We start from the raw sequence: 22358 nt of genomic DNA, 5'->3' as shown, positions 1-22358 counted from the left end.
GTGCCCCTGCCAGGGAGGTAGAAGGCATCCAGTGCCAGGGTGGGTAGGCTTGGGGCGGGCGGGCAGCGGCGCTCACTAGGGGCTGTGGTCCCGGTAGTTGTGGATGTTGACAGCAGCTGTGATGCCACAGATGATGAGTGGGATCCCTCCCGCAATCAGGTAGAACCTGGGGAGGAATGCGGTTTGGGGGTCAGAGAGACGGGGAGCCAAGGGAATTGGAACCAGGTGCTCAGAAACCTTGACTCAGGGTCTCCGTCCTGTCCTCTTTCCCCTTTAAATTCCCCTAGAATGTTTTGCTTGGGATGCAAACCCCATACAGGGCAGGCTCAGTAGATTCCTAGGGGACTTGGCCAAGACTGTTTTAAGGGACAGAGAAATTGCTCTCTCGCCTTAAACACTGCAGAAATCAGGGTGCTCCTCAGGTGCCCAGGATCCCTGTCCAATGCCCTTTGGAGTCTCTTCTTTCCCTGGCTTTTTCATGCTGCAAAAGCCCTAAGGATGCACCCACCCCATGGCCTTGGGCAGCCTGGGGCCACCCAGGGCCTTCCCTCTTCTCTCTTTGGAGTGTGATCTCCCAGGATCTTGGACCCACCCTACACCCACCCTGGGAGGACAGAGTTTGGTGTTCTAAACCCGCCTCTGAACCCTTCACACTTGCAAAGCTGACAGTTGGAGGCATGTACCGGAGCATGGGACGGGGAGCGGGCGGGGCAGAGTCCCCTTCTTGTGGAGGGGGCGCTCTCCAGGTGAGCTCCTTGTGGAGGACGCGGGCCTTCACACCCATCCAGAGCAGTGTGGACAGTGAAGAGTAGTGCAGAGTGATGCCCACCTGCAGGGTGAGGCCACTGAGGCTGGGGAACGGGGCTGCTGCTACTGGAGCCACGCCAGAGCCTCAGTGCGCAGTATTCTCCCGCTCCTCCCAAGTTCCCGTCCCCAGCTCTCCTCAGATCCTCCTCAAGACTCTGCCCCCGAGGTCACCCGCTCTACTCCCTGCCCAGGGTTCTCTCCCACCCTTGCTGTTTGGCTTGTCCCTGACCTTCCTTGCAGATCCCCGTTCTCCACTTTGAAGACCCATCTTCTAGTATCTCTACTTCTTACCACCACCCCTCCTCTCATGTGGCCCCCCCCCACAAGGCTGGACACAATAGCGGAGCTGGGGCCTATTAGCATGAGTCCGCTTTTCCCCTGCACCCCCTACTCTGTGCCTAGGCTGCCATCACTCGTCTGGAAGCCCCCCCACCCCCACCCCGCTCCAGCCCCTTCTCCTGCTTACTGCCTGGCAGACCATCTGGTAGTTGGTGAGTGTGATGCCTCCTGCAAAGACGGCAGAGGTCATGGCCATGTGGAAGCACAGGTTCAGAAGCATGTGCCAGCCCTTCCGGGACACATGGATGGAGCTGCCCCAAAAACAGTAGTTAAGGGGCTGCTCAACCCAAGATCAGATCCATGGGGTCTCAAGGCAATTAGGAGAGCAAGGGGGCAGGCAGATATCTATGTGCAGACATGTGTGCAAATGTGATAGAGGCCCCAGGTCAGGAAGGGCTTAACCCCCAAAATGTATTCTCCAGCCCTAGAACCTTCAAATAAAATGCTGGGCAAGGACCTGGGAGAATCATGTGGATGCACTTGGGAAAGGAACGCCTGGCCGGTACTTAGTGAGACCCTTAGCCCTCCCTCCACACCCTCACTTCCTGCAGGGGCTCCCACCTGTGGTTGAGGATGTAGGTGATGATGGTGGAGAAGAGGCAGAGCAGGAGCAGGGCAGTACAGGGGTACACGACAGGATGCAGCCCTGCTCCCGAGCCCCCCACCTCCCTGGGGAAGGTACTCAGCTCCTAGAAAGAGTAGGAAAGAGGAAGTATTAGGAAGCCAGGGGTAGAGGGCACCCCATGGAGTCCTGGCCAGTCCCCTAGGCCACTTTTTCTTCCCTCAAGCCAGGTCGGCTTCAGCCCCTAGTCTCTACATGTGGGTGAAGATGTAAGTGCTGAGTCCACTCTTAGAAAATCAGTCTTAGGTAGTGTTAATGATCTTCCTCCCTCCTAGTCTCTTGCCCTTCTGGGGACTTTTCTGATCCTCAACCTGAAAATCAGAGATGAGGAAAGAGGGGAAAGTTTCTGTCTATCATCTGTGCGCCTGCTCAGGATCTGGGAAAATGGGGTGCAAAATGCGGTGAGGGAGTGGAGTGACCAGAAAGGAGAAATGTTCCCAGACCCCCCCCCCCCAACTTTAACAGTCTGGGTCTCAGAGAGTGCAGGATGTGAAGATCAGGCTGGCTAGTTCCAGGCCCATCTCTCTCGATGGGTGGAGCAGGACCTCCCCGTCTCCTGGAAGACCAGAGGGACATTTCCCCATGAGTCCTACAGTGACGAGGCCTGGAAAGGCTGCTGTCCCCTCTGCAGTTCCCTGTGGCCCCAGGTGATCTGAATACCCCCATTCTCACTCCCACCTCGCACGTGTTCCCCGTCCCGGAGTCCTCTCAGCCTCCCGCCCACGTCACACTCACCATGAGCACGGCCACGTTGCCCAAGTGCTGGCAGTGCAGGGAGCTGACGTTGGGCTGGCTGGAGCGGAGCTGGCAGCCCTCGGGGCTCCATGCCCCGGGGCCCCCTGGCCCATCCTGGCTCCACCGAGCTGCCATGGGTTCGGCCCCCTCAGCCCAATGCCGTAGCGAGACGGCCACTGGCTCCGTGAGGTTGCCCACACCACAGCCACCTGCGAGAGAGAGGGAGGCACACACGGTGCGACCAGGCCATGGGGAGGCTGGCTCTACGGACCTGCGCAGCGGCCAGAGGGCAAGAGCCAGGGTGCGCACCAAACACCTGCAGGCCGGGCCTGTGCTGGGCTTCGGGACATGGTTAGGTGCCAGTGCAGGTGGTGAGTCTCACCAGGGCAACACAAGGATGGATCAAAATAAAGCACTGGGAGGTGGGCTGTTCTAAGCGCCGAATGAGTGGTGGCGACCCACCCAGTGAGAGAGGACTCTGGGGCTGGGGTCAGGGACAGGAAGGTGGAAGGTACCTGTACTCAGGGAACAAAAGGTGAAGAGAGGATCCGAGGATGGGGGACAGGGGGTGCCCTGAGAGGGAAAGTTGGCACCAGGTTAGGCGGTCAGAGGCAGGGAGGCCAAGGTGGGTCAAGGATCTGTGTTTATAACCTGTTTGCAATTTGACAAATCTGTGATATAATCCCAATGTCTTCCTGAGCCTTTTCTTCAGTCGTCCTTTACAGGCTGTCTCTGTTTCCTATCCTCCTGGTAAATGGGGGGTGACCACTCCCCCGGGGTCTTAGGGGGTGCTGGGGTGAAGGAGGGGCAGGAAGGGGTACGGGGAGTTCAGTGCCTTACTGGTTCCTGCAAAGATGACGGGGGTGGCCACGCCACGCCTCTTGCCAGGCCCAGGGGCTCCGGGGCGGGAGGTGTTGCCGTGGCTGCGGAAGAGGCGGCCGTTTCGGAAGACGAGCAGTTGCAGGGTGCAGTCTGGGGGGATAGGGGGAGCCAAGGCAGCCGGAAGGGACGAGAACAGACTGGGCGGCAGTTGGATGGAGGCCAGGGCCACGCTGTTCTGGGGGGACATCAGAATTCCTCAGACATCTAGGATCCTCTAAGACTCCAAGGCATAATGGGTCCCCCCTCCCACCTCCCCTGCACCCCTTTTCTGGATCAGCTTCCACTCACAGCACCCACCCCCACAAGGCACCTGCATCTGGGGATGCCCCTCTTTAGCACCTGCGCCCCCATGCCTCCCTCAGTGCCCACCTTGATGTGGAAGGACGACAGAGAGACGCTGGGTCTCCCTGTGGTGCAGCGGAAGCGGAGCTGCTGATCGGCCAGAAGCTCGGGCTCCGGTGAGGGGTTCTGGCTGGGGCTCCCATGCCGTACGCCCAGCACTCCTGCCTCCCTTCTTTGGAAGGCTGTGCAGCTCAGTCCCACGTAGCTGTGTGGCTTGATGAGGTAGGCCTCCAATGCCACATTCCTTGAGTTCTAGGGACAGGGAACCCATCACCCCGGCCTTCGAGGTCTGACGGCTCTCTCTTGGCCTCCTGCCGAGACCACACAGTCCCTCTCTGCAGGTTTGGCCAGGCTGTGTCCCCACTACACATTCTTCCTTATTGCCTTCCCAAGGCCTGGCAGTCTCATGTCTGTTGTGGAGGCTCCCCTACCCTGGCCATGGCACCTTCTTCTTCCTAAGACTTCTCCCACTTACACCCTCCCTTGTACCTTGCTCACCTCTTTTTTTTCCCCTTGCACACCTCTTAACACATACTAGTTCTGCCGTCCCAACTAAGCCGTGGAGCAGGGTCAATGTGCAGCTTCCCTGTACCTCCAGAAGGGCCTTGCACAGTATCTTGCTGCCCTGTGGTTGTTAATTGGGGCGCAACCCACCAGTGGTGATGTCACCCTCTTCTCAGGGGACAGATGTCTCCATCGCTCCTCATTCCATCACAGTGCTGTCGTCCTGCCCCCAAGCCTCCTCCTGTTCCTTGGGCTGGCTCTACAGTTCCATTCCCCACCGTGAAGTCTTGCATAACTTCTCCCTCTCTTTGGCCCCCTCTCCTTTGCACTGCCCCTGACCACTGGATTCCTCTCCACTGAGTCATGCTCGGGGTTCTGGCTAGCTGGGCGCATGGCAGGTGCATACTTGGAGGACTTGCTGCCTGAAGAGAGGAGTGTTTTCCTCCTGGGAGGGTGAGGGCTGGCCCCAGTTGATTCTAAGGTCCCTCCTAGTGCTAGGCTCCCCAAGGAGCTTCCTCCCCGCTGACCCATATTACCACAGAGATGTGCTGGGTGTGGGGGCTGAGGGCAGCCCCCCCGATGCGCTCCAGGGCACCCACGATGCCGCTGCAGGCCTTGTCCTCACGCTGGGCCAGCCATAGCAGGTGCTCATCGACCAGCATCAGGTTGCTGGCCATGTCCACCATCACGTCCACCAGCTGGCGGGGGGGAGGGGCATGGAGTCACTGAGGGCAGGAGTGGGGTGTGGGGCCCAGGGCTGGGATACAAGAGACTTGAGTAAATGGGGGGACGTTTCCGGGGGGGGGGTGGCCCAGAGGCCAGGTTGAATCTCACCTCTTTGATCTGGTCGACATAACCCAAAAATTTCTGGATCATCTGAGCCACATAGACCACGTCCATCATGTCCGAGAAGCTGGCCGCCTCAGCTGTGTAGACCCGCAGCTGGTGGGCCAGGGTCAGGGCATTGGAGGCATTGATGGGCATCTGGGAGAATTGAGGGGAGGAAAGTGACCATCCAGTTCTCCTTCTCCCTGAGAACTGCCCCTAGGGGGCCCCCTTGTCTGTGCTGATGCTCAGGGTGACAGTGCCTGGGGAGAGGGGTCTAGCCCACCAGCTGGGTCTCATCAAGACAGGAGGCACAAGTAAGGAATGAACTCCTCAGGACTCAAGGCCGCCCACTCCTAACACCACTGGCCTAAGGACAATGGGACCACCTCACGCTGTCCTTGTTTTCCCCCTTAAGGCTGTCCTTGATGTGTTTGGGAATAAAGATGCTTGGGGTGGCCCTGGGAGGGGGTGGTCTGAACCTCCTGGAAGAAGAAAAGTGAGAGAAGAGCAAGGGTCCCTCACTGTGCATGCCCACGGAGCAGAGGGGCGGTGGAGAGGCAGTGAGGGGGCCTCCCGGGCCCCGTGGGACCAGTGGGCTTCTCCCCTTCCCATTTCCCCTGAACTCCAGAGCGGATGGGATGCTCCCTGCCCCGCTCCTCTCCTGGCCTCACCAGCACGAAGGTGTAGAGCACGCGGGTGATGTCGTTGGTGTACAGACAGTGGGAGTAGTCCCCGGGCTCCCAGCGGCCAGCTCGGTCACACCGGCGGGAGGCTCGGGTGCCCGGGGCACCCCCACTCAGGGGCACTGAGGTGAAGGGGTACTGTAGGCAGGACTGGTAGGCTGTGATGCCGGCCAGAGTTCGAGGCCACCTGGGGGCAGAAGTGGAGGTGGCTGTTGCCCCAGGCTCTTCCCTCAGAGCAAGGGTCCCTCCCCTGCCCTCAAGAAAGGCCAGGCTCAGCCCCTTGGGACCTGGAGGAAGGATTCAGCACAGAGGGTTTGGACTGGCCTTCCAGGGGCTCCCAAACTCCATGTTCTTTCTAACTCTGCGTCTGTTCAGAGTTGGTGCCTGGAGTTCAAGTCACTTACCCTTTCTGTGCCCGAGTATTCTCAGCTGTACCATGGCGAGAATACACCTGCCCTTCCAGAGAGGGCCATTGGGATCTTAAAATATATTTGTTGTGCGAGAGTTTTGTAAACTAATGCCAGGAAGGAAACCAAATAAACAAACAAACAAAAAATCCACCAAAACTTTCTATTCCGCACAGCACATCTCAGATGGGGAGTTTATAGGAGATGATGAGGGCTCTGTAAATAACAGCAGTGGGATGGCGGGACTCGGGGCTGGACCACAAAAGTGCTTTCTGCATCTTAGAGCAGTTGGGGAGACCCTGGGCACGCAGAATGGGGCTGGGGGCTGGGGGCAGTCCCCTGGGGCGGCAAAGGTGACTGCACCTGAAGTCTCCACGGTTGTTGGCCACTCGCTCAGCCGGGCAGTAGGAGGCCGAGGTCTCCAGCACCACTATCTCCACCTTCTTGCTGGCGTTGCCCTGGGCCGTGGACACCGAGCACTCCCATTCCCCGGACGCCCACACGCCGATGTGAGACAGGGTCAGCTCGCTGCAGGCAGGCGGGCAGGGGGAGGGCCGGCTCGGAGAGGCACTCCCCCTGGCCGCGCCCCCTCCTGAAGTGCCCTGGCCCCGTCCACCCCATCCCCTGACCCAGGGTGGGCAGGGCATGAGTTTCAGGGGGCTTTTTTCTTCAGCTGAGCCAAAGGTACAAGTACATACTCCTTTAATTCTGATCAGCCTTATGCTATTGCTTTCCTGAGCTTCAATTTCCCCATGTTTATCAGGGAGATAATAATAATACTTCTCTTGCAGGTCTACTGGAGAGATTAAGTCTGATAATATAGGAGAGTCACTATATACTAAAAGCACTAAAGAAATGTCAGATATAATCCTTTTTTTTTTTTTACCCCCCTATCAGGCATTTTATTTCTATTCTCCTCTCCAGGCCATTTGTGACTTAGTCCTGGATTTTCAGGAACACACACAAGCACACTCTTCATGCCTATGAACACACTCCCAGGACATCTTCGGGGCCCAGAGCTTCGGTAGGGTGGGGGCTGGGGGCTCTGACAGCAGGGCCTGTACCTGGTGATGAAGGTGCAGTCATGGACGAGGCTCTCGGCCAGGAGGATGCCTGCCTGCTCGTCACCCTCCAGGGGGGCCCGGTTGTGGTACCAGCGGATGCGGGTGTCTTCACCCAGGTAGCTGGCAGAGCACTGGAAGGGCAGTCGGTCCCCCTGGAAGACCACTTGGCGCAGGGACGGGATGAGGTGGTGCGTGTGCAGCTCCAGGGCCCCTTCTGTGGGAAGACACGTGGGCGGTGAGGCCTGCGTGCAGCCGTGCGCGAGATGCCCTGGGTGGTGTGTGTGTGTGTGTGTGTGTGTGTGTGTGTGTGTGTGTGCGCGCGCAGAGCCGGGCCCCTAGACTGAGCCCACTCCAGCTGGGGAAAAAGGGGCAGGAGAAAGCCTCTGGAGATAAGAGCACAACTGGGGGGGCAGGTGATCCTATCACAGCATATTTGTCACCCCAAGAGGTGGGATTGGATGAAAACATAAAGCAGCGGGCCCCAAAGCAAGTTTAGGAACCCCCAGTGAGATCGGAGGGAGAGGATGCCCTGGAGAACGTGAGGCAGAGGGAGCCTGGAGCTGGCAGGGCCCTTCAGGAGCCCGCCTGCGCCGAGGGTGCAGGGTGAGGGTATGCTCACCGCAGCGCAGCTGGGCCTCCTGGAGGCCGCCCAGGGCCTGGGCGTGGAGGGCACTGGGGTAGGCACACAGGGTGTGCTCGGACAGCTGCAGGGAGCGATTCCTGGCCCAGGACACCAGCCAGCGCAGGTGGCAGTCACAAGTCAGGTACTCAGTGCCGAGATCCCTGCAGAATGGGGGGAGGGGCCACAGAGTAGAGCAGAGGGAGCGTGGCTCAGGGGCTGGGGCTGGAGCCCCAGGAGAGACTGAGGCTGGGAAGGGCACACTTGGGCATGCAGTTGCCACCCCCAGCCTGGCGATGGTGGGAAGGCAGATATGGTGCTTTCAGCCATGGCCTGTCTTGCCTACGCATAAGGCTGGCCACGGTGGTCATGATACTGTGTGTGTCCTTCCTGGGCAAAGAAAGGAGGCAGGAGTCTGAGTCCTTGGGCTGGAAATAGATACTCACACAACCTTAAGGGCTGGCAACTCATCAAAGACCCCAGGTTGCAGACTGGAGAAGATGTTTCCAGATATGTTTCTGCAGGGGCAGGGAACAGGGAGCCCGGATCTCAGGGTCTCCCTGAGCCAGAGGAGGGAGGAGTGGGTGAAGGGAATGCAGGGGTCTCTGAGGGTCTGGGGCCACCTTCCCTCCTCCCAAACCCTCTGCCCCCCTCACTGCCCCTCACTCACAGTCGGAGAAGCCTGGGGAGGCCTTGGAAGGTCTCAGAGGTGAGACAGCCGATCCGGTTGTTGGAGAGATCTCTAGAGAAACACACACAACCTCAGCAAGCTGGCCGCGTGGCAGCACATAGAGCCACTTGTGGGGGGACATGCGCGTGAGGCTGGGGCTTGCGTGGGGAGTGGGATGAAGAAGGAGATGGGCTTGAAGTGTCTCCCCCATCAGCACCGAAGTGCCCCAGCAATACAGCGTGTTGGGGAGAGGGGCACTGTGAATGGGGAGACTAGAAGGGACCCAGGGGACTGGCTCCAGGGCTGGGGGAGCAGAACATGCCACTTACAAGCGCTTCAGCTCTCCCAGGCCCAGGAAGGCCCCGGGATGCACCGTGCTGATGACATTGTTCCTCAGGTCTCTGTGGGAGGCAAGTGGGAGTACTGTACCTCTCCCAGTCTGGGCCCGCGTGCTCCCCGGGGCGGGGGGGGGGGGGGGGGGGGGGGCGGGGCAGCTTCACTTTTACCAAAAGTGAACTGGATTTCTGTCTAAATCTCCTCAGTGCCGGCTGGGAGGTTGGATTAAAGGCCCCACCCCTCAGACAGGTCTCCTTGGCCCACCCCAGCTACCATCAAGGGGTGCTGGTCAGAAAGGCATCAGAAAGAATACAGAAGCCAAGCGGAGATGGGGGCACCTGGGCCAAGGAAGCAGCACACGGTGGAAAACAGGAGGGGAGCTAGCACTGGACTGGGAGCCGAGAGCCCTCGCTCCGTGTGGCTCCAATCTGAGCTGCCCACTATCCCACAGGTGCTGCTATCAGGACCACTGGAAAATGGATGTGAAAGTCTTTTGTAAATTGCAACCAAAGGTAAGATCTTCTGGAGTGTGGCGTCGGGGAGGTACTTTCATCGCTGTTCTGTCCATGTTGATCTCTCCATCTGACAGGTGCGGAAATGGATCAAGTGGCTGATGACCAACCACATGGATGCTGACCTGGGTCTCTGATTCCAGGGCACAACTATTACCCCCGTGGTGATCCCTCATGCTTCAGGTGAGGGCGGCAAGACTGAGGGGGGTGAAGGGACCTCCCAGGGTCTCCTAGGAGCCCAGACTGCTGAGTGAAAGTGGCAAGGGAAACACCATCTCTGGGCTGAGACCGAGCAGGTCCAGAGAGAAGAAGGCGGTGCCCGCCCGGGCTTCCCCAGTGCTCCATGGGGGCCAAGGGCCACCCACCCAGAGGAGTGAATTGTTTGTCCCACTGTCTGGTTGCTCAAGCTCAACCACACAGCCACACTCCAAACCTCCCTCCCATTTATCACCTCCCCCAGGGTAGAGCTGAAGGGGCAGTTCCTGCCCACAGGGGACCCACCAGTGCCTACCTGGTCCCAGCTCAAAGCCTGGCAGACTGACAGCTCTCGGGGACCACTGAGGACCAAGGTGAGCACTGGCCCACCAGCTACACCCCCATCCTCTGCTTCCTGGGTACAGCCTTGTGCCTAGACCACCAACTGGACACTACCCACCTACTCAAGGACCACCTGAGTCATTCTGGAGCCCAACCAGCAGGTGCGCAGCCTCACGGAACAATGTACCAGGAAACCTCCCTGCTCAGCCAGACTGCCCCTCTTGGGACCATGGGCTGGGGGCTGCAGCCTCCTGGTTTGCTCCCTTCATCCCACAGTGCTCTCTGTCCCCCCACCCTCACCCCAAACACCTGGGAGATTATGAGGCAGAGGGCAAGGGTGGGGGACTCCTGGAGTAACCAACCTTCCTGCAAGAAGGTGGAGATTGACAGAGACATCTGGGGCCAGCCTGCTTTCCAAGGCCCCACCACCCTCCAGCCCAGACTGACACAGGGTGCACCTGGCTCTGCCTGCCAAAGTCTCAGGGACGTCTGTGGATTATGGGCATGAGGGGGTTAATGAGTCACTCCCAGCTGTGGGAGAGGAAATGGGTGTCCGGGATGGGGAGGTGCCATCTCACCAGGGGGCCTGTTTTCGCACAGACTGTCCCAGCTGGGGACAAAAACACCCAGAGAGAGAGAGAGAGAGAGAGAGAGAGAGAGAGAGAGAGAGAGAAATGAAACACCCTGCTTAGTCCCGTCCTCATACCTCAGCTCCCTCTCATACCAAGGACTTGGCCTCCATAACCCTGAGTCCCTTGAGAAAGAAGGGAAAGCCAGCAGCAGGGGCCAGCTTCCTTGAGAAGGGATGGCTTCCATACCCAGGCACATGACTGCTCAAGCACGTAGACCCTAGATGCTCACGCAGCATGGAGACTGGAGATGGGCAGGAAAGGTGCCCCACCTGCCCTGGGCTGCCCTTCCTGCCCAGCACCCCCCTTTTGGCTCCTCCCTCTCACAGCACCCCCTCCAGCACTGTTCCAGCATGTGCCCCCTGGCCCCTATTGGGGTCTGGCCATTCTCAGGGCTCTGCCTCCCACCCCCACGCGGGGGACGGGCAGAGGGAAACACATTCCTCATTGTGTCACTTCCCTTCATGGGCTGCCAAGGGGCTGAGGCCGCAGCCCCCCGCCCCTTCCCTCTCCGCTCACTGTGTTTATTCTCATTTCCTCCCCGGCCCCCCTTGCAAACCCCCACCCCTCCTGCCCCACTGATGCTCTGCAGATGGGAGCAAGGCGGCCACTCAGGCCCCAGCCCCTTCCTGCCCTGGGTTTCCTGTAGCCCAGAACCAAGCCAGGGAGGGCCCCCTGAGAGGGGAGCTTCCCCCCTGCCTCACACCCTCAGAGTGCCTTTAGGGGTGATCAAGGCAGCCTTTCTAGTGCCCAGGTGGGCCAGTCCTGAGTCTTCTCCTGAGGAGCACAGGCAGAGGGCCATTCACTGGGCTGAGCTCTGACAGCCTGATGGTGTCCTGGCCCCTAAGGCAGGGGACTTAGCTCTGGGGCTGTACCCTCCCTAGTAGCAGGAAGAAATGCTATCGTAGACCTTGTTTGTTTGTTTTTTGACCACCAAGATTCCTATAGGTTGGTGCTTCTTGCTTTAGCACATCATTTTGAAAATCTGATGATCGCTATTGACTCCTGCTTCAGAAAACTGCACCACACCCAACATGGTGTGCACAACTTCCCAGGACTTGTGGGACCCAGGGTACAACCCCCTGCTCGGGATGGTCTAAATCTGATCCCTTTGTTTCTTAGCGGAGGTTATGAGGATGAACGGTTGTCTCTGTGATGCGGAATCGCTCAGTCTCCTTGCTTCCACAGAGCCAGGTCTTGGAGGCTGGGGAGTTGTGGTGTATGGACGGAGCCTCCCCTCCCCACCGCCCCTCGCCCAGCTCAGAGCAGGCCACCTTGACTCTAGGCAAACCCTTCTCCCTGTACCTATGGCAATTTGGAGAAGGACCCTATGGCAGAAGTTAGGTGTTGGAGGGTGGAGGGTGAGGGGATTCTTTTTTTTTTTTTAATGTTTTTTTATTTATTTCTGAAAGACAGAGAGAGACAGCATGAGCAGGGGAGGGTCAGAGAGACAGGGAGATACAGAATCCGAAGCAGCCTCCAGGCTCTGAGCTAGCTGTCAGCACAGAGCCCGACTTGGGGCTCGAACCCATGAACTGTGAGATCATGACCTGAGCTGAAGCTGGCCGCTTTACCAACTGAGCCACCCAGGTGCCCTGAGGGGATTCTTGAAAGCAAATCATACCCTATACCCTTCTTGGGAAAGCTGGAGCTCAGGAAGTTGAGTGTGTAAGCATGAGTGCATGAGCACAGGCAATAAAAAAGCAGATTAATCAAGTCAACTTAATAAAAATTTAAAACTTTTGCTCTCTAAAGGACATTATCAAGAAAGTGGCTGGTTGAACGACAACCCAGGGAATGAGATAAAATATGTATCTGCTAAGGACCATCTATCTAGAATATATAAATATATAAATGAGAGAAAATATATCTGATAAGAGCCTTCTATCTAGAATATATAAAGGACTCTTCCAACTCAATAATAAAAAGACAAACCTGCAGGAAAAAATCGGCAAAGGATTTGCATAGACATTTCTCCAAGGAGGAGGTACAAATGGCCAAATAATGCATGGGAAGACAGTCAGCACCATTAGTCATTAGGGAAATGCAAAGAAAAACCATGATGAGGGGCTCCTGGGTGGCTCAGTCAGTTAAGTGTCCAACTTTGGCTCAGGTCATGATCTCACAGTTTGTGAGTTCAAGCCCCACATCAGGCTCTGTGCTGATAGCTCAGATCCTGGAGCCCGCTTTGGATTCTGTGTCCCTCTCTCTCTGCTCCTCCCCTGCTAACACTCTGTTTCTCTCTGTCTCTGAAAAAAAAAAAACAACCCACAATGAGATCTCACCTCACATGCACTGAGATGGCTATAATACAGAAAACAGGCAACTGCAAGTGTGGATGTGGGTGTGAAAAGCCTGGAACCCTTATATGTTATTGGTGGCTGTGTAAAATGGTACAGCCACTGTGAAAACCAGTTTGGCAGAAAAGTCTCAGAGCCTGGGTACATATCCAAGAGAAGTTCACAAAAACTTGAACACAAATGGTCACAGCAGCAGCATTCGTAAGAAGCCCCCAAGTGGGAACATCCCAAGTGTCCACTGATAATGGACAATGATAATGATAATGGATTCATGCTACATTCACACAACAGAATATTATTAGGTCCTAAAAAGGCATGAACTTCCAACATATGCTATAATACGGATAAACCTTGAAACCGTTAGGCTGAGTGGAAGAAGCCAGCTTTACATAGATGACATATTACATGATTCCACTGATATGGAATGTCCAGGATAGGCCAGTCTATAGAGGCAGAGGGCAGATTAGTGGTTGCTTCGGGCTGGGAAATAGGAGGAGGAATGGGGAGTGACTGCTAATCCAAGGTTGCTTTTGGAGATGATGAAAATGCTCTAAAATGAGGTCGTGGTGACTTGCATGACTGTGTCGACATGCTACAAACCATCGGATCGCACACTTTCGGTGGGTGGACTTCACGGTATGTTAATTACATCTCACTAAAGCTGTTAAAGCGCCAGTTTGCGCGACAGAGCGTGCATGTGTGCGTGTGAGCGTGTACTGCGTTTAGACAGGGTGGGGCGGCACCAAGTTGGCTCCTTCTGGCCCCCACAGACCTCCCTGCCTGTGGGTTTAGAAAGCAAATTATAGGTTCGGAGGCCGCAGAACAGCTTTCCCTGGGCTCTCCAAGACTTTCAGGGTTCACTGGAAGGTGGGGGCTGGCCGCTCCCCCACCTCCCTCCCCCGCAGGTATGGGGGTTGTCTAGGGGAGAGCAGAGAGAGGATCTGGCTGGAGAAAACCTAGATGGTCCTACCCCCCCGCCGCCCTGCCAGAGGCTCCTCTTGTCTCTGATATCATCCAACAGGTATTTACTGAGTATGTACACTATGCCAGGCATTGGCTCCAACAGCAAGCAAGAGGGCTGTCCCTGAACCCATAAGCCTCCCAGGTCCACCGCCTCTCTTCTGCTTTCTTCCCCAGTGTGAGTGGGTATGGGAAGGCGAGGAAGGCGGGGCCAGGCGGCCTCGCTCTTGGCCCCGCCCACAGATTAATGGAAACCACCTGGCGGGTGAGCAGCGCTCCACCCCCAGATCTCCCACCCTCCCCATCTCCCTTGCCATCGTTCCCATGAGCATCTGCTTCTAATGAGTGCCCCAGCACCGCTGCATACCAGCCCCCGGGGCTCATTAATCTCATTAGGCAATGACAAATCATCCTGGGGCTGACCAGGCTCCCCTTACCGGGCCCTCTCCTCCAGGCATGCACAGGCCTCTGCGGGCTTGTGTCCACACTGAGCCACTGGCTCATCTGCATGCCCACACTCTCTCCCTTGCCCTCTTCTGGGGGCTGTCTGCCCTGTGGCCCACTTGGTCCCCGTTTGGGGGGGCTTCTCTCTGTGACCGTGGCACCCTTGGAGCCCTGGAAGGTCTTCTGGTGGCCTGGTCCCTGTTGAATGCGTGTGGTGGGGGATGTGGGTGGAGATGCGCCAGACCAGAGGAACACGCCTTCCGTGAGCGTGGTTTCAGCTACAGGACTGTCCACCCAAGGCTGAGGAGCTCTGGGCAAATCCCATGCAACAAGGGGCTGCCGATATAACATCTTGCAATTTCATGCTCTTCTGAGAAGGGACAGGTCGGCCATTTACTGAAAGCCCTCGCTGTCCCCACAACAACCTGTCTAGGAGTCCCACATTGCCCCCTTTTCCAGGGAAGAAGCCCAAGGCTTGGACAGGCACCCAAAAAGTAAATGGTAGAGGCAGGATCCGATCCCAGACCTCTCCTACTCCACAGTGGAGTTCTATGCCCTTAATGGCGTGCTCCATCTCCACCCCAGAAGTCCTTCCTCTGGGCAACAGACAGGCTTGTCCATGCCGTTTGGGATACAGAGGGCAGGGCTCAGAGACAGAGTCTCACACTCATCTGGATGGCTCTGTACACTCCTTGGGCTGGCCCTGAACTGCTCTGCTGGACCCTGTTCCAGGGTTCCTTGGCCATCCTGCTTGGCTGATAGAGCCCCACAGAGGGTGTCCCCCATCCCCACTCTCACCCCGGCCTCTCTGGGGCACCTGGCCTTCTCTGAGATCATTTCAGGCACATTCCAACTTGGCGCCCTCTCTGTACCTCTCCCAGCCTCAAGGTTCTGCCATGCGTTCACCAGGCCGATCTGCTCCCCCCATACGCTTATACTTGACCAAGTTTCAAAGGCCAGAGGGGCGCTCAGCACAAGGAGGCAATAAAGGCATTTTCTGCAGCCCAGACCTACCATTTCAGTTATTAGGCCAGGCCCCAGCCCTCCCACGGGACTTGCTGCTCACAGGCTGTGGGGTTAGGCTGCCATGGACTCAGCTGCCCAAGCCTGGACGTCTGAGCTTGACAGCACAGAGAGATCAGTGTTTCCTGGCGCCAACTGCACGCCAGGCCACGGCATCTCATTTGTGATGAATAGGCCCACAGTCTAGGGGTCATCTGGTCCCCTGGTTCCCAACCTCGGATGAGCATGAGAATCATCTGCATACCTTGTAAAAAATTCCCAGGCCCCTTCCAACCTGATGAATTGGCATCTCTGGAAGTGGGGTAAGGATCTCTCCCCATCCCTGGGATAGTGGGACAGTGGTTTTTGATGACTAAGTTTCGTGTGTCCACAAGGCCAGGCTATAGTGCCTTGTACATTAATCAAGCATGAATGGAGGTGTTGCTGTGATGGTATTTTGTAGATGTGGCTAATCTCTACAGATCAGTTGACTTTAAAGGAGATTACCTTTGGCAATATGGGTGGGCCTTATCCAATCAGTTGAAGGGCTCAAGAGTAGCAAAAACAGGTTTCCTGGAGAAGAAATTCTGTCCCCAGACTAAAGCATCAACTCCTGCCTCACTTTCCAGCCTGCTGGCCTACCCTACAGATTTTGGATTTGCTTACCTACCACAATCACACGAACCATTTCCTTAAATTAAATCTCTTCATAAAGAATTAAATAAAATAATTTATTTACACACACACACACACACACACACACACACACACACACACACCCCTCCTATTGGTTCTATCTCTCTGGAGAACCTGACCTATGCAGTGATCAGCCAGGCTGGAGATCCTGGGCTTCTCTGGCCCTTGCACTGCCTTTCTATCCTTGAGAAGCATGAGCACCTACTGAACACAGGACACTCTACTTCCCAGATGCCTTCCCTCTTCTGGAAAGCCTGGCTGCATCACTGGGCCCTTGATTTTTCTCCTTCTCAAGAAGCACCGGTGGGTATCACACACACACACAGACATCCAAGGATCACAGAATTTAAAATCCATACTGTACCTTACAAATCACCCTGTCCCCCCTTTTATTACAGATGAGACTGAGGTTCCAGAACTGGCTCCCACCCCTGCATCGCTCTGACTTCATTTCCTACTACTTCCCATTAACATGTCCCATTAACACGTCCTTCCCATTAACATGTCTAAAGAGAAAGAGACAGAGGTGGGCAGAGAGAGAGAAAGCATGCAAGAGACAGAGGATTTGAAGCCAGCTAGGTGCTGACAGCAGAGAGCCCAATGTGGGGCTCAAACTCCAAACCGTGAAATCATGACCTGAGCTGAAGTCAGGCACTCAGCTGACTGAGCCACTTAGGTGCCCGAACATGTCCTTCTTCTGTTCCTCAGACCACCAGGCATACTGTGGACATAGGACCTTCTCCTCCAGATTCTTCCCTTCCTCAGGTCTTGGGCTCAGTCACCTCATCAGTGAGGCCCTCCTTGACCTCATTACATAAAATGGCAGCCTCCCTCTCCACCACTGCCTTCTACCCCCTTCACCCTGCTTTGTGTTTCTTTGTAGTACTTATCAGCTCCTGATGTATTTATACATTTATTTGCTATTTTCTGGGTCCCATCAGTTGAGGGGCAAGTTCCATGAGGGTGGGCACTTGGTTTACTGTTCTAGGCTCACTCCCAATGCCTAGAACAGAGCTTGGAGCATGAACAGGGCTCTAGAATGAAGACCTTGGATGATTCCTAACATCCAAGCAGGGCTCACACTCAGGATTCTGAATTCCCATCTGCCTCCTGCCCCGCGCGCCTGCCACGCCACATGATGTGGCACTTAGTCATTGTTCTTTGACTACTGTCTCATTTTTCTCTAATGGCTTCCCATGGTTTGAAAGCACCTGCCGCGCAGTGACCTGAATCCACGGTGCTCGGAGGATTCGGAAGGAAAGGACCGGCCTTTTGTTGTTGTTATTAGAACGTTTACCTTCATGAGGCCAAAGGATGAGAATCGGGGAGATGAGTGGGTCTTTGATAAAGTGAGAGGATAAAGACAGGAAGATGTCAGTGGGGCCACGGGAGGCTCAGGGCAGCTCTTGCTCACTCGCGCTAAGAAGGGAGACCAGCTCTGGGCGGGGGTCAGCTCTGGTGGGGCAGGGCAAAGGGCGGGAGGCAGCTGCAGCTCGTCATCCTCCCAAAGATCCCGGGAAGGAGCGTGCGGTTTCCTGCCCCTCAGCCCTCTAAGACCAAGCCTGGGCTGAGTGCAGGAATCCAAGTTCCTGCAGGCTTAATTGCGTGTGGGAGATAAAAGCTTTCCCTACTTGTCGGTACCCAAGGAGACTTTTTAATAGCAGCTTGGTGGCAGCCCTTTCTCCTTGTCTGGACCACCCTGTGAGCTGCAGAGCACATGGGAGAGGGACCTGGTCACAGAGCTGTGGGCATGCACCACGGTCAACATCCTGAGACCCCGTCCAACCCCAGCACGCCCCAGATCGGCGAGAACGTACTCTGCCTTTCCACCCCAAACACGGTTTGCCCCCTCCACCCCCACTAACCCACCGGGCCTCGGGGCTTTCCTTACGGCCCAGGGGACTTCAGAGGAGAGGTTTTCCCTTCTCCTGTGAAGTGGGTTGTGACAGAGATGATCTCATAAGATCGTGGTCATGGCTAAGGATCAAAACTCCACATCATGTAGATATTGCATCCCAACTGTCCTTGAATTTTCCAGCCCTCACTGATCAGTGAAGTTCCTATTTTGGGCGTTACGGAAACCCCGACCTGCTCAATTCTAACACACGTGGCAGTGCTGTGGCCTCCACTAGACTGTAATTTCTGGCTCTCTGTGAGCAGGCTTCCACCTGACTCTTCTGTATCTTCCCTCACACTGATTCAAGCCTGTTGGGTAAAATGGTACTAGAGGGCAGGGGCCCTGTTGAAGGATTTGGGGATGCCCAGCAGGCTGGGCACAGAGGTAAGAGAGAGGTAGAAAGAAGCAAGGATAGGGCTCCAGGAGGGATGGAGGCCCAGGTCTCCTGTGGAAGAGGCAGGACCTAAAGCTGTCATATGGGCTCTGGTTCCTGGAGCAGGTCAGCTGAACGGGGAATTGAGAGAGGGGCTGGTCTAATCCCCTCACTTGGCAGGTTAAGTGGCTTGCCCTTGACTGAGTCAGGTCCCCACCTCTGGGAAAAAATTCTTTCTGGTCAGCAAGGTCCTTGCAGTCCTGAGTCCAAGGCCAGCCTGCCTGGGCCTGTAGGGCAGTACGCAGCTCCAAACCAGGGCAGTGCGGGTGGGGGCTTCTGGATGTGATCCACTTTCTCCACCCTCCGCCCAGGGCGCTAGCCTCTTGGGGCTTTGTCTGTTGATTTGTTTGGGGGGAGACAAGGAAAGAGGCCCCCGTCACACTAAATCCCCCTCAGCCCTTTATGCTGGGCCCCCAGCTGGAGGGGGGAGATGGCATCTGGCCAGCTAAGGGGCTCAGCCCTCACAGCTAATTGCTCATTAAAGAGCGTTAATGAACTTCCCTTAGCCCCATCCTTGCCTAAACCAGCGAGGCTGCTTCTCTCTGCTGTCGTCACTGGTTGAAGTTGCTGGTCTCTCTCCATACCCTTCACCTGGTGGTCAAGTCCCGTGGGTCTGACTCTGGACCCTGCTTAGCCAGCAGGTTCTAGGGTTGAGAAGTCCCTCAGCACCCAGTGCTCCTCATCCTGCCCGGACCTGGATGGACTTCTTGCCCATGACCATCACACCCCACCTCCGCCCCGCTCTGCCCCAACGCTTACAGCTTCTCCAGCAGGGCCAGTCCCAGGAAGGATCCATTCCGGAGCCCAGTAATCTTGTTGTTGCTCAAGAGCCTGAAGGAACAGGGAGAACACAGACAGGAGAACGTGCTGTTACAAGCTAGGAAGTGTGGCTGGGGAGGTGATGTGGTCTCCCCGGCACAACCGGGTTGCTCTCTGTATAAATGGTGCCCCTGAAGTTGTGAGGGGCAGTAGCCCCGCACCCTGCTCCAGGTGACAGGAGGAGCCCGTGAATGGTACAGGCAGGCTGGTTAGCCCACTGAGCCCCAAATCAGACATTTCACCTGCCCTGGGTCTCCCCCACACCCCATGGCCTGGATCTGACTTTGGGCTCTGAATACAAGTGGGAGGAGCTGCTGTCAAGTTGCCATGGCCCCTTTACACCTGGAACCACAGGCCTGAGCCACAGTGCCCTCCTCCCGCCCTCCAGGGCTCTCCGGCCCAATATGTAGAGGAGAGTCGTGGGGGATGGTCTGAATTGGGTTAGGGCTCTGGCAGGTGGGACAGGAGGTCTAGCAGGTATGGAAGCAGGTGGGAGGAGCTGCCCATCCTGGGGGAGCACTCTGTGAGCCAAGGACCTCACAGAAGAGACTGTTCCCAGCCCTCCTAGACCCCCGGTTCAGAGGGACCAAGTACCCTCGCCTCCCTAAAGCCTGTCCACGGCTTCCACAGAGAATTGATGGAGCCCTGGGCCTTGGCCTTTGCCTCTGCCCACTCTGAGTTCTGTTTATTTATTTGTATTTAGACGGGGAAGACAGTGGCCCCAAGCTACTGACTAAACCCACTCTGCCCACCCACTTAGCCTTTCTCTGCCAGACTCCCTTCCTGGAAGGAGGAAGTTCCAGACCAGCCAAAGGGCTCATCCTTTGAGTTAATTGCTTGTTAAAACACTTTAATGAGCCTCTCAGCCCAAACTCTTGCCTGCTCTGGGCTGAAACAAAGGGTTTCACTTCTTTGCTGTTATTGGTGGACATGGGAAGGCCAGAAGTGCAGGTCTGGAATCTTCTCTCAAGTGGGCGGCTTCTGGGATGGACAGTAAAGGAGGTCTTGGGGAGGCGGGGGTAGGGACCAGAGATGCTAGCAGGTGTCAAGAGTTCTGCCCCTAAGCTTTCTGGAAGTGGGTAGGTGAATATACCAAGACAGGTGGTGAGATGGCCCCAAACAGCGGACATTCCAGCTACGCCACCTTCAAGAGGCTCGTGGAGAACAGACAAGGGCCAGGATGGAGTCTGGAGTGGAAGGGGGCTCCCTCCCTTCCCTGCTCTTCAGATAGGCCCCTCCCACCCTTCTGGTTCCCACCTAACTGTCCCTCCAATACTGACCCTTCCTAGCAGGGCCTGAATAGTGCCTGTGTGAAGGGGTTGCAGGGGGAGGGGATGTTGGGTTTCCAAAGGCACACACACACACACACACACACACACACACACATCCTTGGCATTTCAAAAAGTACATCACAGTTGTCATTTTATGAACAATTAGAACTCACATTGACCCCTTTATTCTCATTTTATGGATTAGGGTGATTTTAAGACTTTTTAAAAAAGTTTATTTATTTATTTTGAGAGAGTGAGCAGGGGAGAAGCAGAGAGAGAGAGAGAATCCCAAGCAGGGTCCGCACTGTCAGCACAGAGCGTGATGCAGGGTCTGAACACTCAAACCAAGAGATCATGACCAGAGCTGAAACCAAGAGTCAGACGATTAACCGACGGAGCCACCCAGGAGTCCCTGATTGATTAGGATGCTTTTAAATCACTTTACACACGGTGGTTATAAATCATAAATAATCTTGTCAGTTCTTAGGGCCTCTAATGGTTTCATTCAGGCCCTGGTGGGGCTTCGGGGGCTCCCTCAGTGGTGACGAGCTCTTGATGGTGTGACTTTTAAGCCAAAACCCACGTCACCTTATCTCTTGTTCATTCCCTTCTCTGCTCAGAGTTTGAGGTTTGGAGGTTGCATTAAATGTCAGAGAAGGTGAGAGAGGACCCCTCAGGGTTTTTAGAAGTGTCAGGAAGAATAGTGGAGAAAGGGCATGGGTTTCAACCTCTCCCCGCAACCCACAGGGTCTCCCCGAGGGAGTGCCCCCTCCTTGGGTTTGTGGGGAAGGAGATGCTAAGGCTGAAGGTACAGGGAAGGGAGAGGGTATGGAAGGAGAGAAGAACAAGCCTGCTGAATTATCACAAGCCCGTTCACGAAGGGGGAAGCCTGAGAACATTATTTCTCAAACTTGAGAGAGGACAAAATCTCTTATTTCCTGAGAGTATGTCTGAGGATTCTGGTTTGAGAAATACTGACTTTAGAAATGAATATCTTACACTATGCAAATACCTTCTAATAATTATCTCAAAATTATCTGCAAAAGAATTTTGTTTAAATATCATTGAACAGAAAATTAAAAAAATAATCCTCCAACTTCCAAACCCCTAAGATTAAAACCTGGGATCCTAATTTGAGAATCCTGTCCAGACAGGTCTAGAGGTGGCGTTGGGGTGCACCCCACATTCTTTTGACTCTTCAGCCTTTAACCCTTGAACACCTTTTGCATACCCCAAATTCTTTAACCCGGAGCCGGTCAACAGAAGTACAATGTGAGCCGCATACGTAATTTCAAGTGTTCTGGTAACCACATTCTTTTACGTTTACACATTAATTCTAATAATATATTTTATTTAACTCAATGTATTAAAATGTTAGCATTCTGACATGTGATCGATATATGAAATTTTTAATGTGATGTTTTCCTTTTTCCTTTTTTTGGTACTAAGACTTTGGAATCTGGGAGTCTTGTATGGCTCCAGCATAGCTCAGTTCAGACCAGCCGCCTCACAGGTGCTTAGGAATCACATGTGGCTTAACCCTTATCTAGTTCCCTTGTGGCCAGCACCTCCCAGGACCAAGTCTGGGCTGCTTGGGAGATACTGCGGAAATTGTGTGAGTGAGTGAGTGTGTGTGTGTGTGAGAGAGAGAGACAGAGACAGAGAGAGAGTGTGTGTGTGAGAGACAGAGACAGAGTGTGTGTGTGTGTGTGTGTGTGTGTGTGAGAGAGAGAGAGAGAGAGAGGGAGAGTGTGTGTGTGTGTGTGTGAGAGATACAGAGACAAAGAGAGAGTGTGTGTGTGAGAGAGAGAAAGAGTGTGTGTGTGTGTGTGTGTGAGAGAGAGAGAGAAACAGAGAGAGAGACAGAGACAGAGAGTGTGTGTGTGTGTGTGAGAGAGAGAGTGTGTGCGTGAGAGAGAGAAAGAGAGAGAGTGTGTGTGTGTGAGAGAGAGAGACAGAGAGTGTGTGTGTGTGTGTGTGAGACAGAGAGAGAGAGTGTGTGTGTGTGTGAGAGAGAGAA

The 22358-nt window shown here is 55.4% G+C and overlaps 1 protein-coding gene across 3 annotated transcripts in view; it reads right to left on the bottom strand.

Moving 5' to 3' along the window:
• Nucleotides 1-22358, bottom strand: part of ADGRA2 (adhesion G protein-coupled receptor A2) — a 34882-nt gene that overhangs the window by 3061 nt on the left and 9463 nt on the right. The window contains exons 2-18 of one of the 3 annotated variants that reach the window (XM_029936096.1): nucleotides 19008-19079; nucleotides 8832-8903; nucleotides 8503-8574; nucleotides 8279-8350; nucleotides 7833-7996; nucleotides 7214-7427; nucleotides 6513-6677; nucleotides 5731-5929; nucleotides 5066-5215; nucleotides 4768-4929; nucleotides 3755-3979; nucleotides 3344-3560; nucleotides 2504-2712; nucleotides 1708-1835; nucleotides 1274-1397; nucleotides 684-829; nucleotides 77-166 (exon numbers count right to left, since the gene is read on the bottom strand). In XM_029936096.1, coding sequence (XP_029791956.1) covers nucleotides 77-166; nucleotides 684-829; nucleotides 1274-1397; nucleotides 1708-1835; nucleotides 2504-2712; nucleotides 3344-3560; nucleotides 3755-3979; nucleotides 4768-4929; nucleotides 5066-5215; nucleotides 5731-5929; nucleotides 6513-6677; nucleotides 7214-7427; nucleotides 7833-7996; nucleotides 8279-8350; nucleotides 8503-8574; nucleotides 8832-8903; nucleotides 19008-19079 — 2481 coding nt within the window. The remainder of the gene's footprint in view (nucleotides 1-76; nucleotides 167-683; nucleotides 830-1273; nucleotides 1398-1707; nucleotides 1836-2503; nucleotides 2713-3343; nucleotides 3561-3754; nucleotides 3980-4767; nucleotides 4930-5065; nucleotides 5216-5730; nucleotides 5930-6512; nucleotides 6678-7213; nucleotides 7428-7832; nucleotides 7997-8278; nucleotides 8351-8502; nucleotides 8575-8831; nucleotides 8904-19007; nucleotides 19080-22358) is intronic. The other 2 variants (XM_029936104.1, XM_029936113.1) reach the window with 2 other exon arrangements.

Source organism: Suricata suricatta, chromosome 1, assembly GCF_006229205.1.
Source record: "Suricata suricatta isolate VVHF042 chromosome 1, meerkat_22Aug2017_6uvM2_HiC, whole genome shotgun sequence".
Classification (NCBI taxonomy): domain Eukaryota; kingdom Metazoa; phylum Chordata; class Mammalia; order Carnivora; family Herpestidae; genus Suricata; species Suricata suricatta.
Note: the sequence above shows the minus strand (reverse complement) of the source record. Positions and strands in the feature narration are given on the sequence as shown.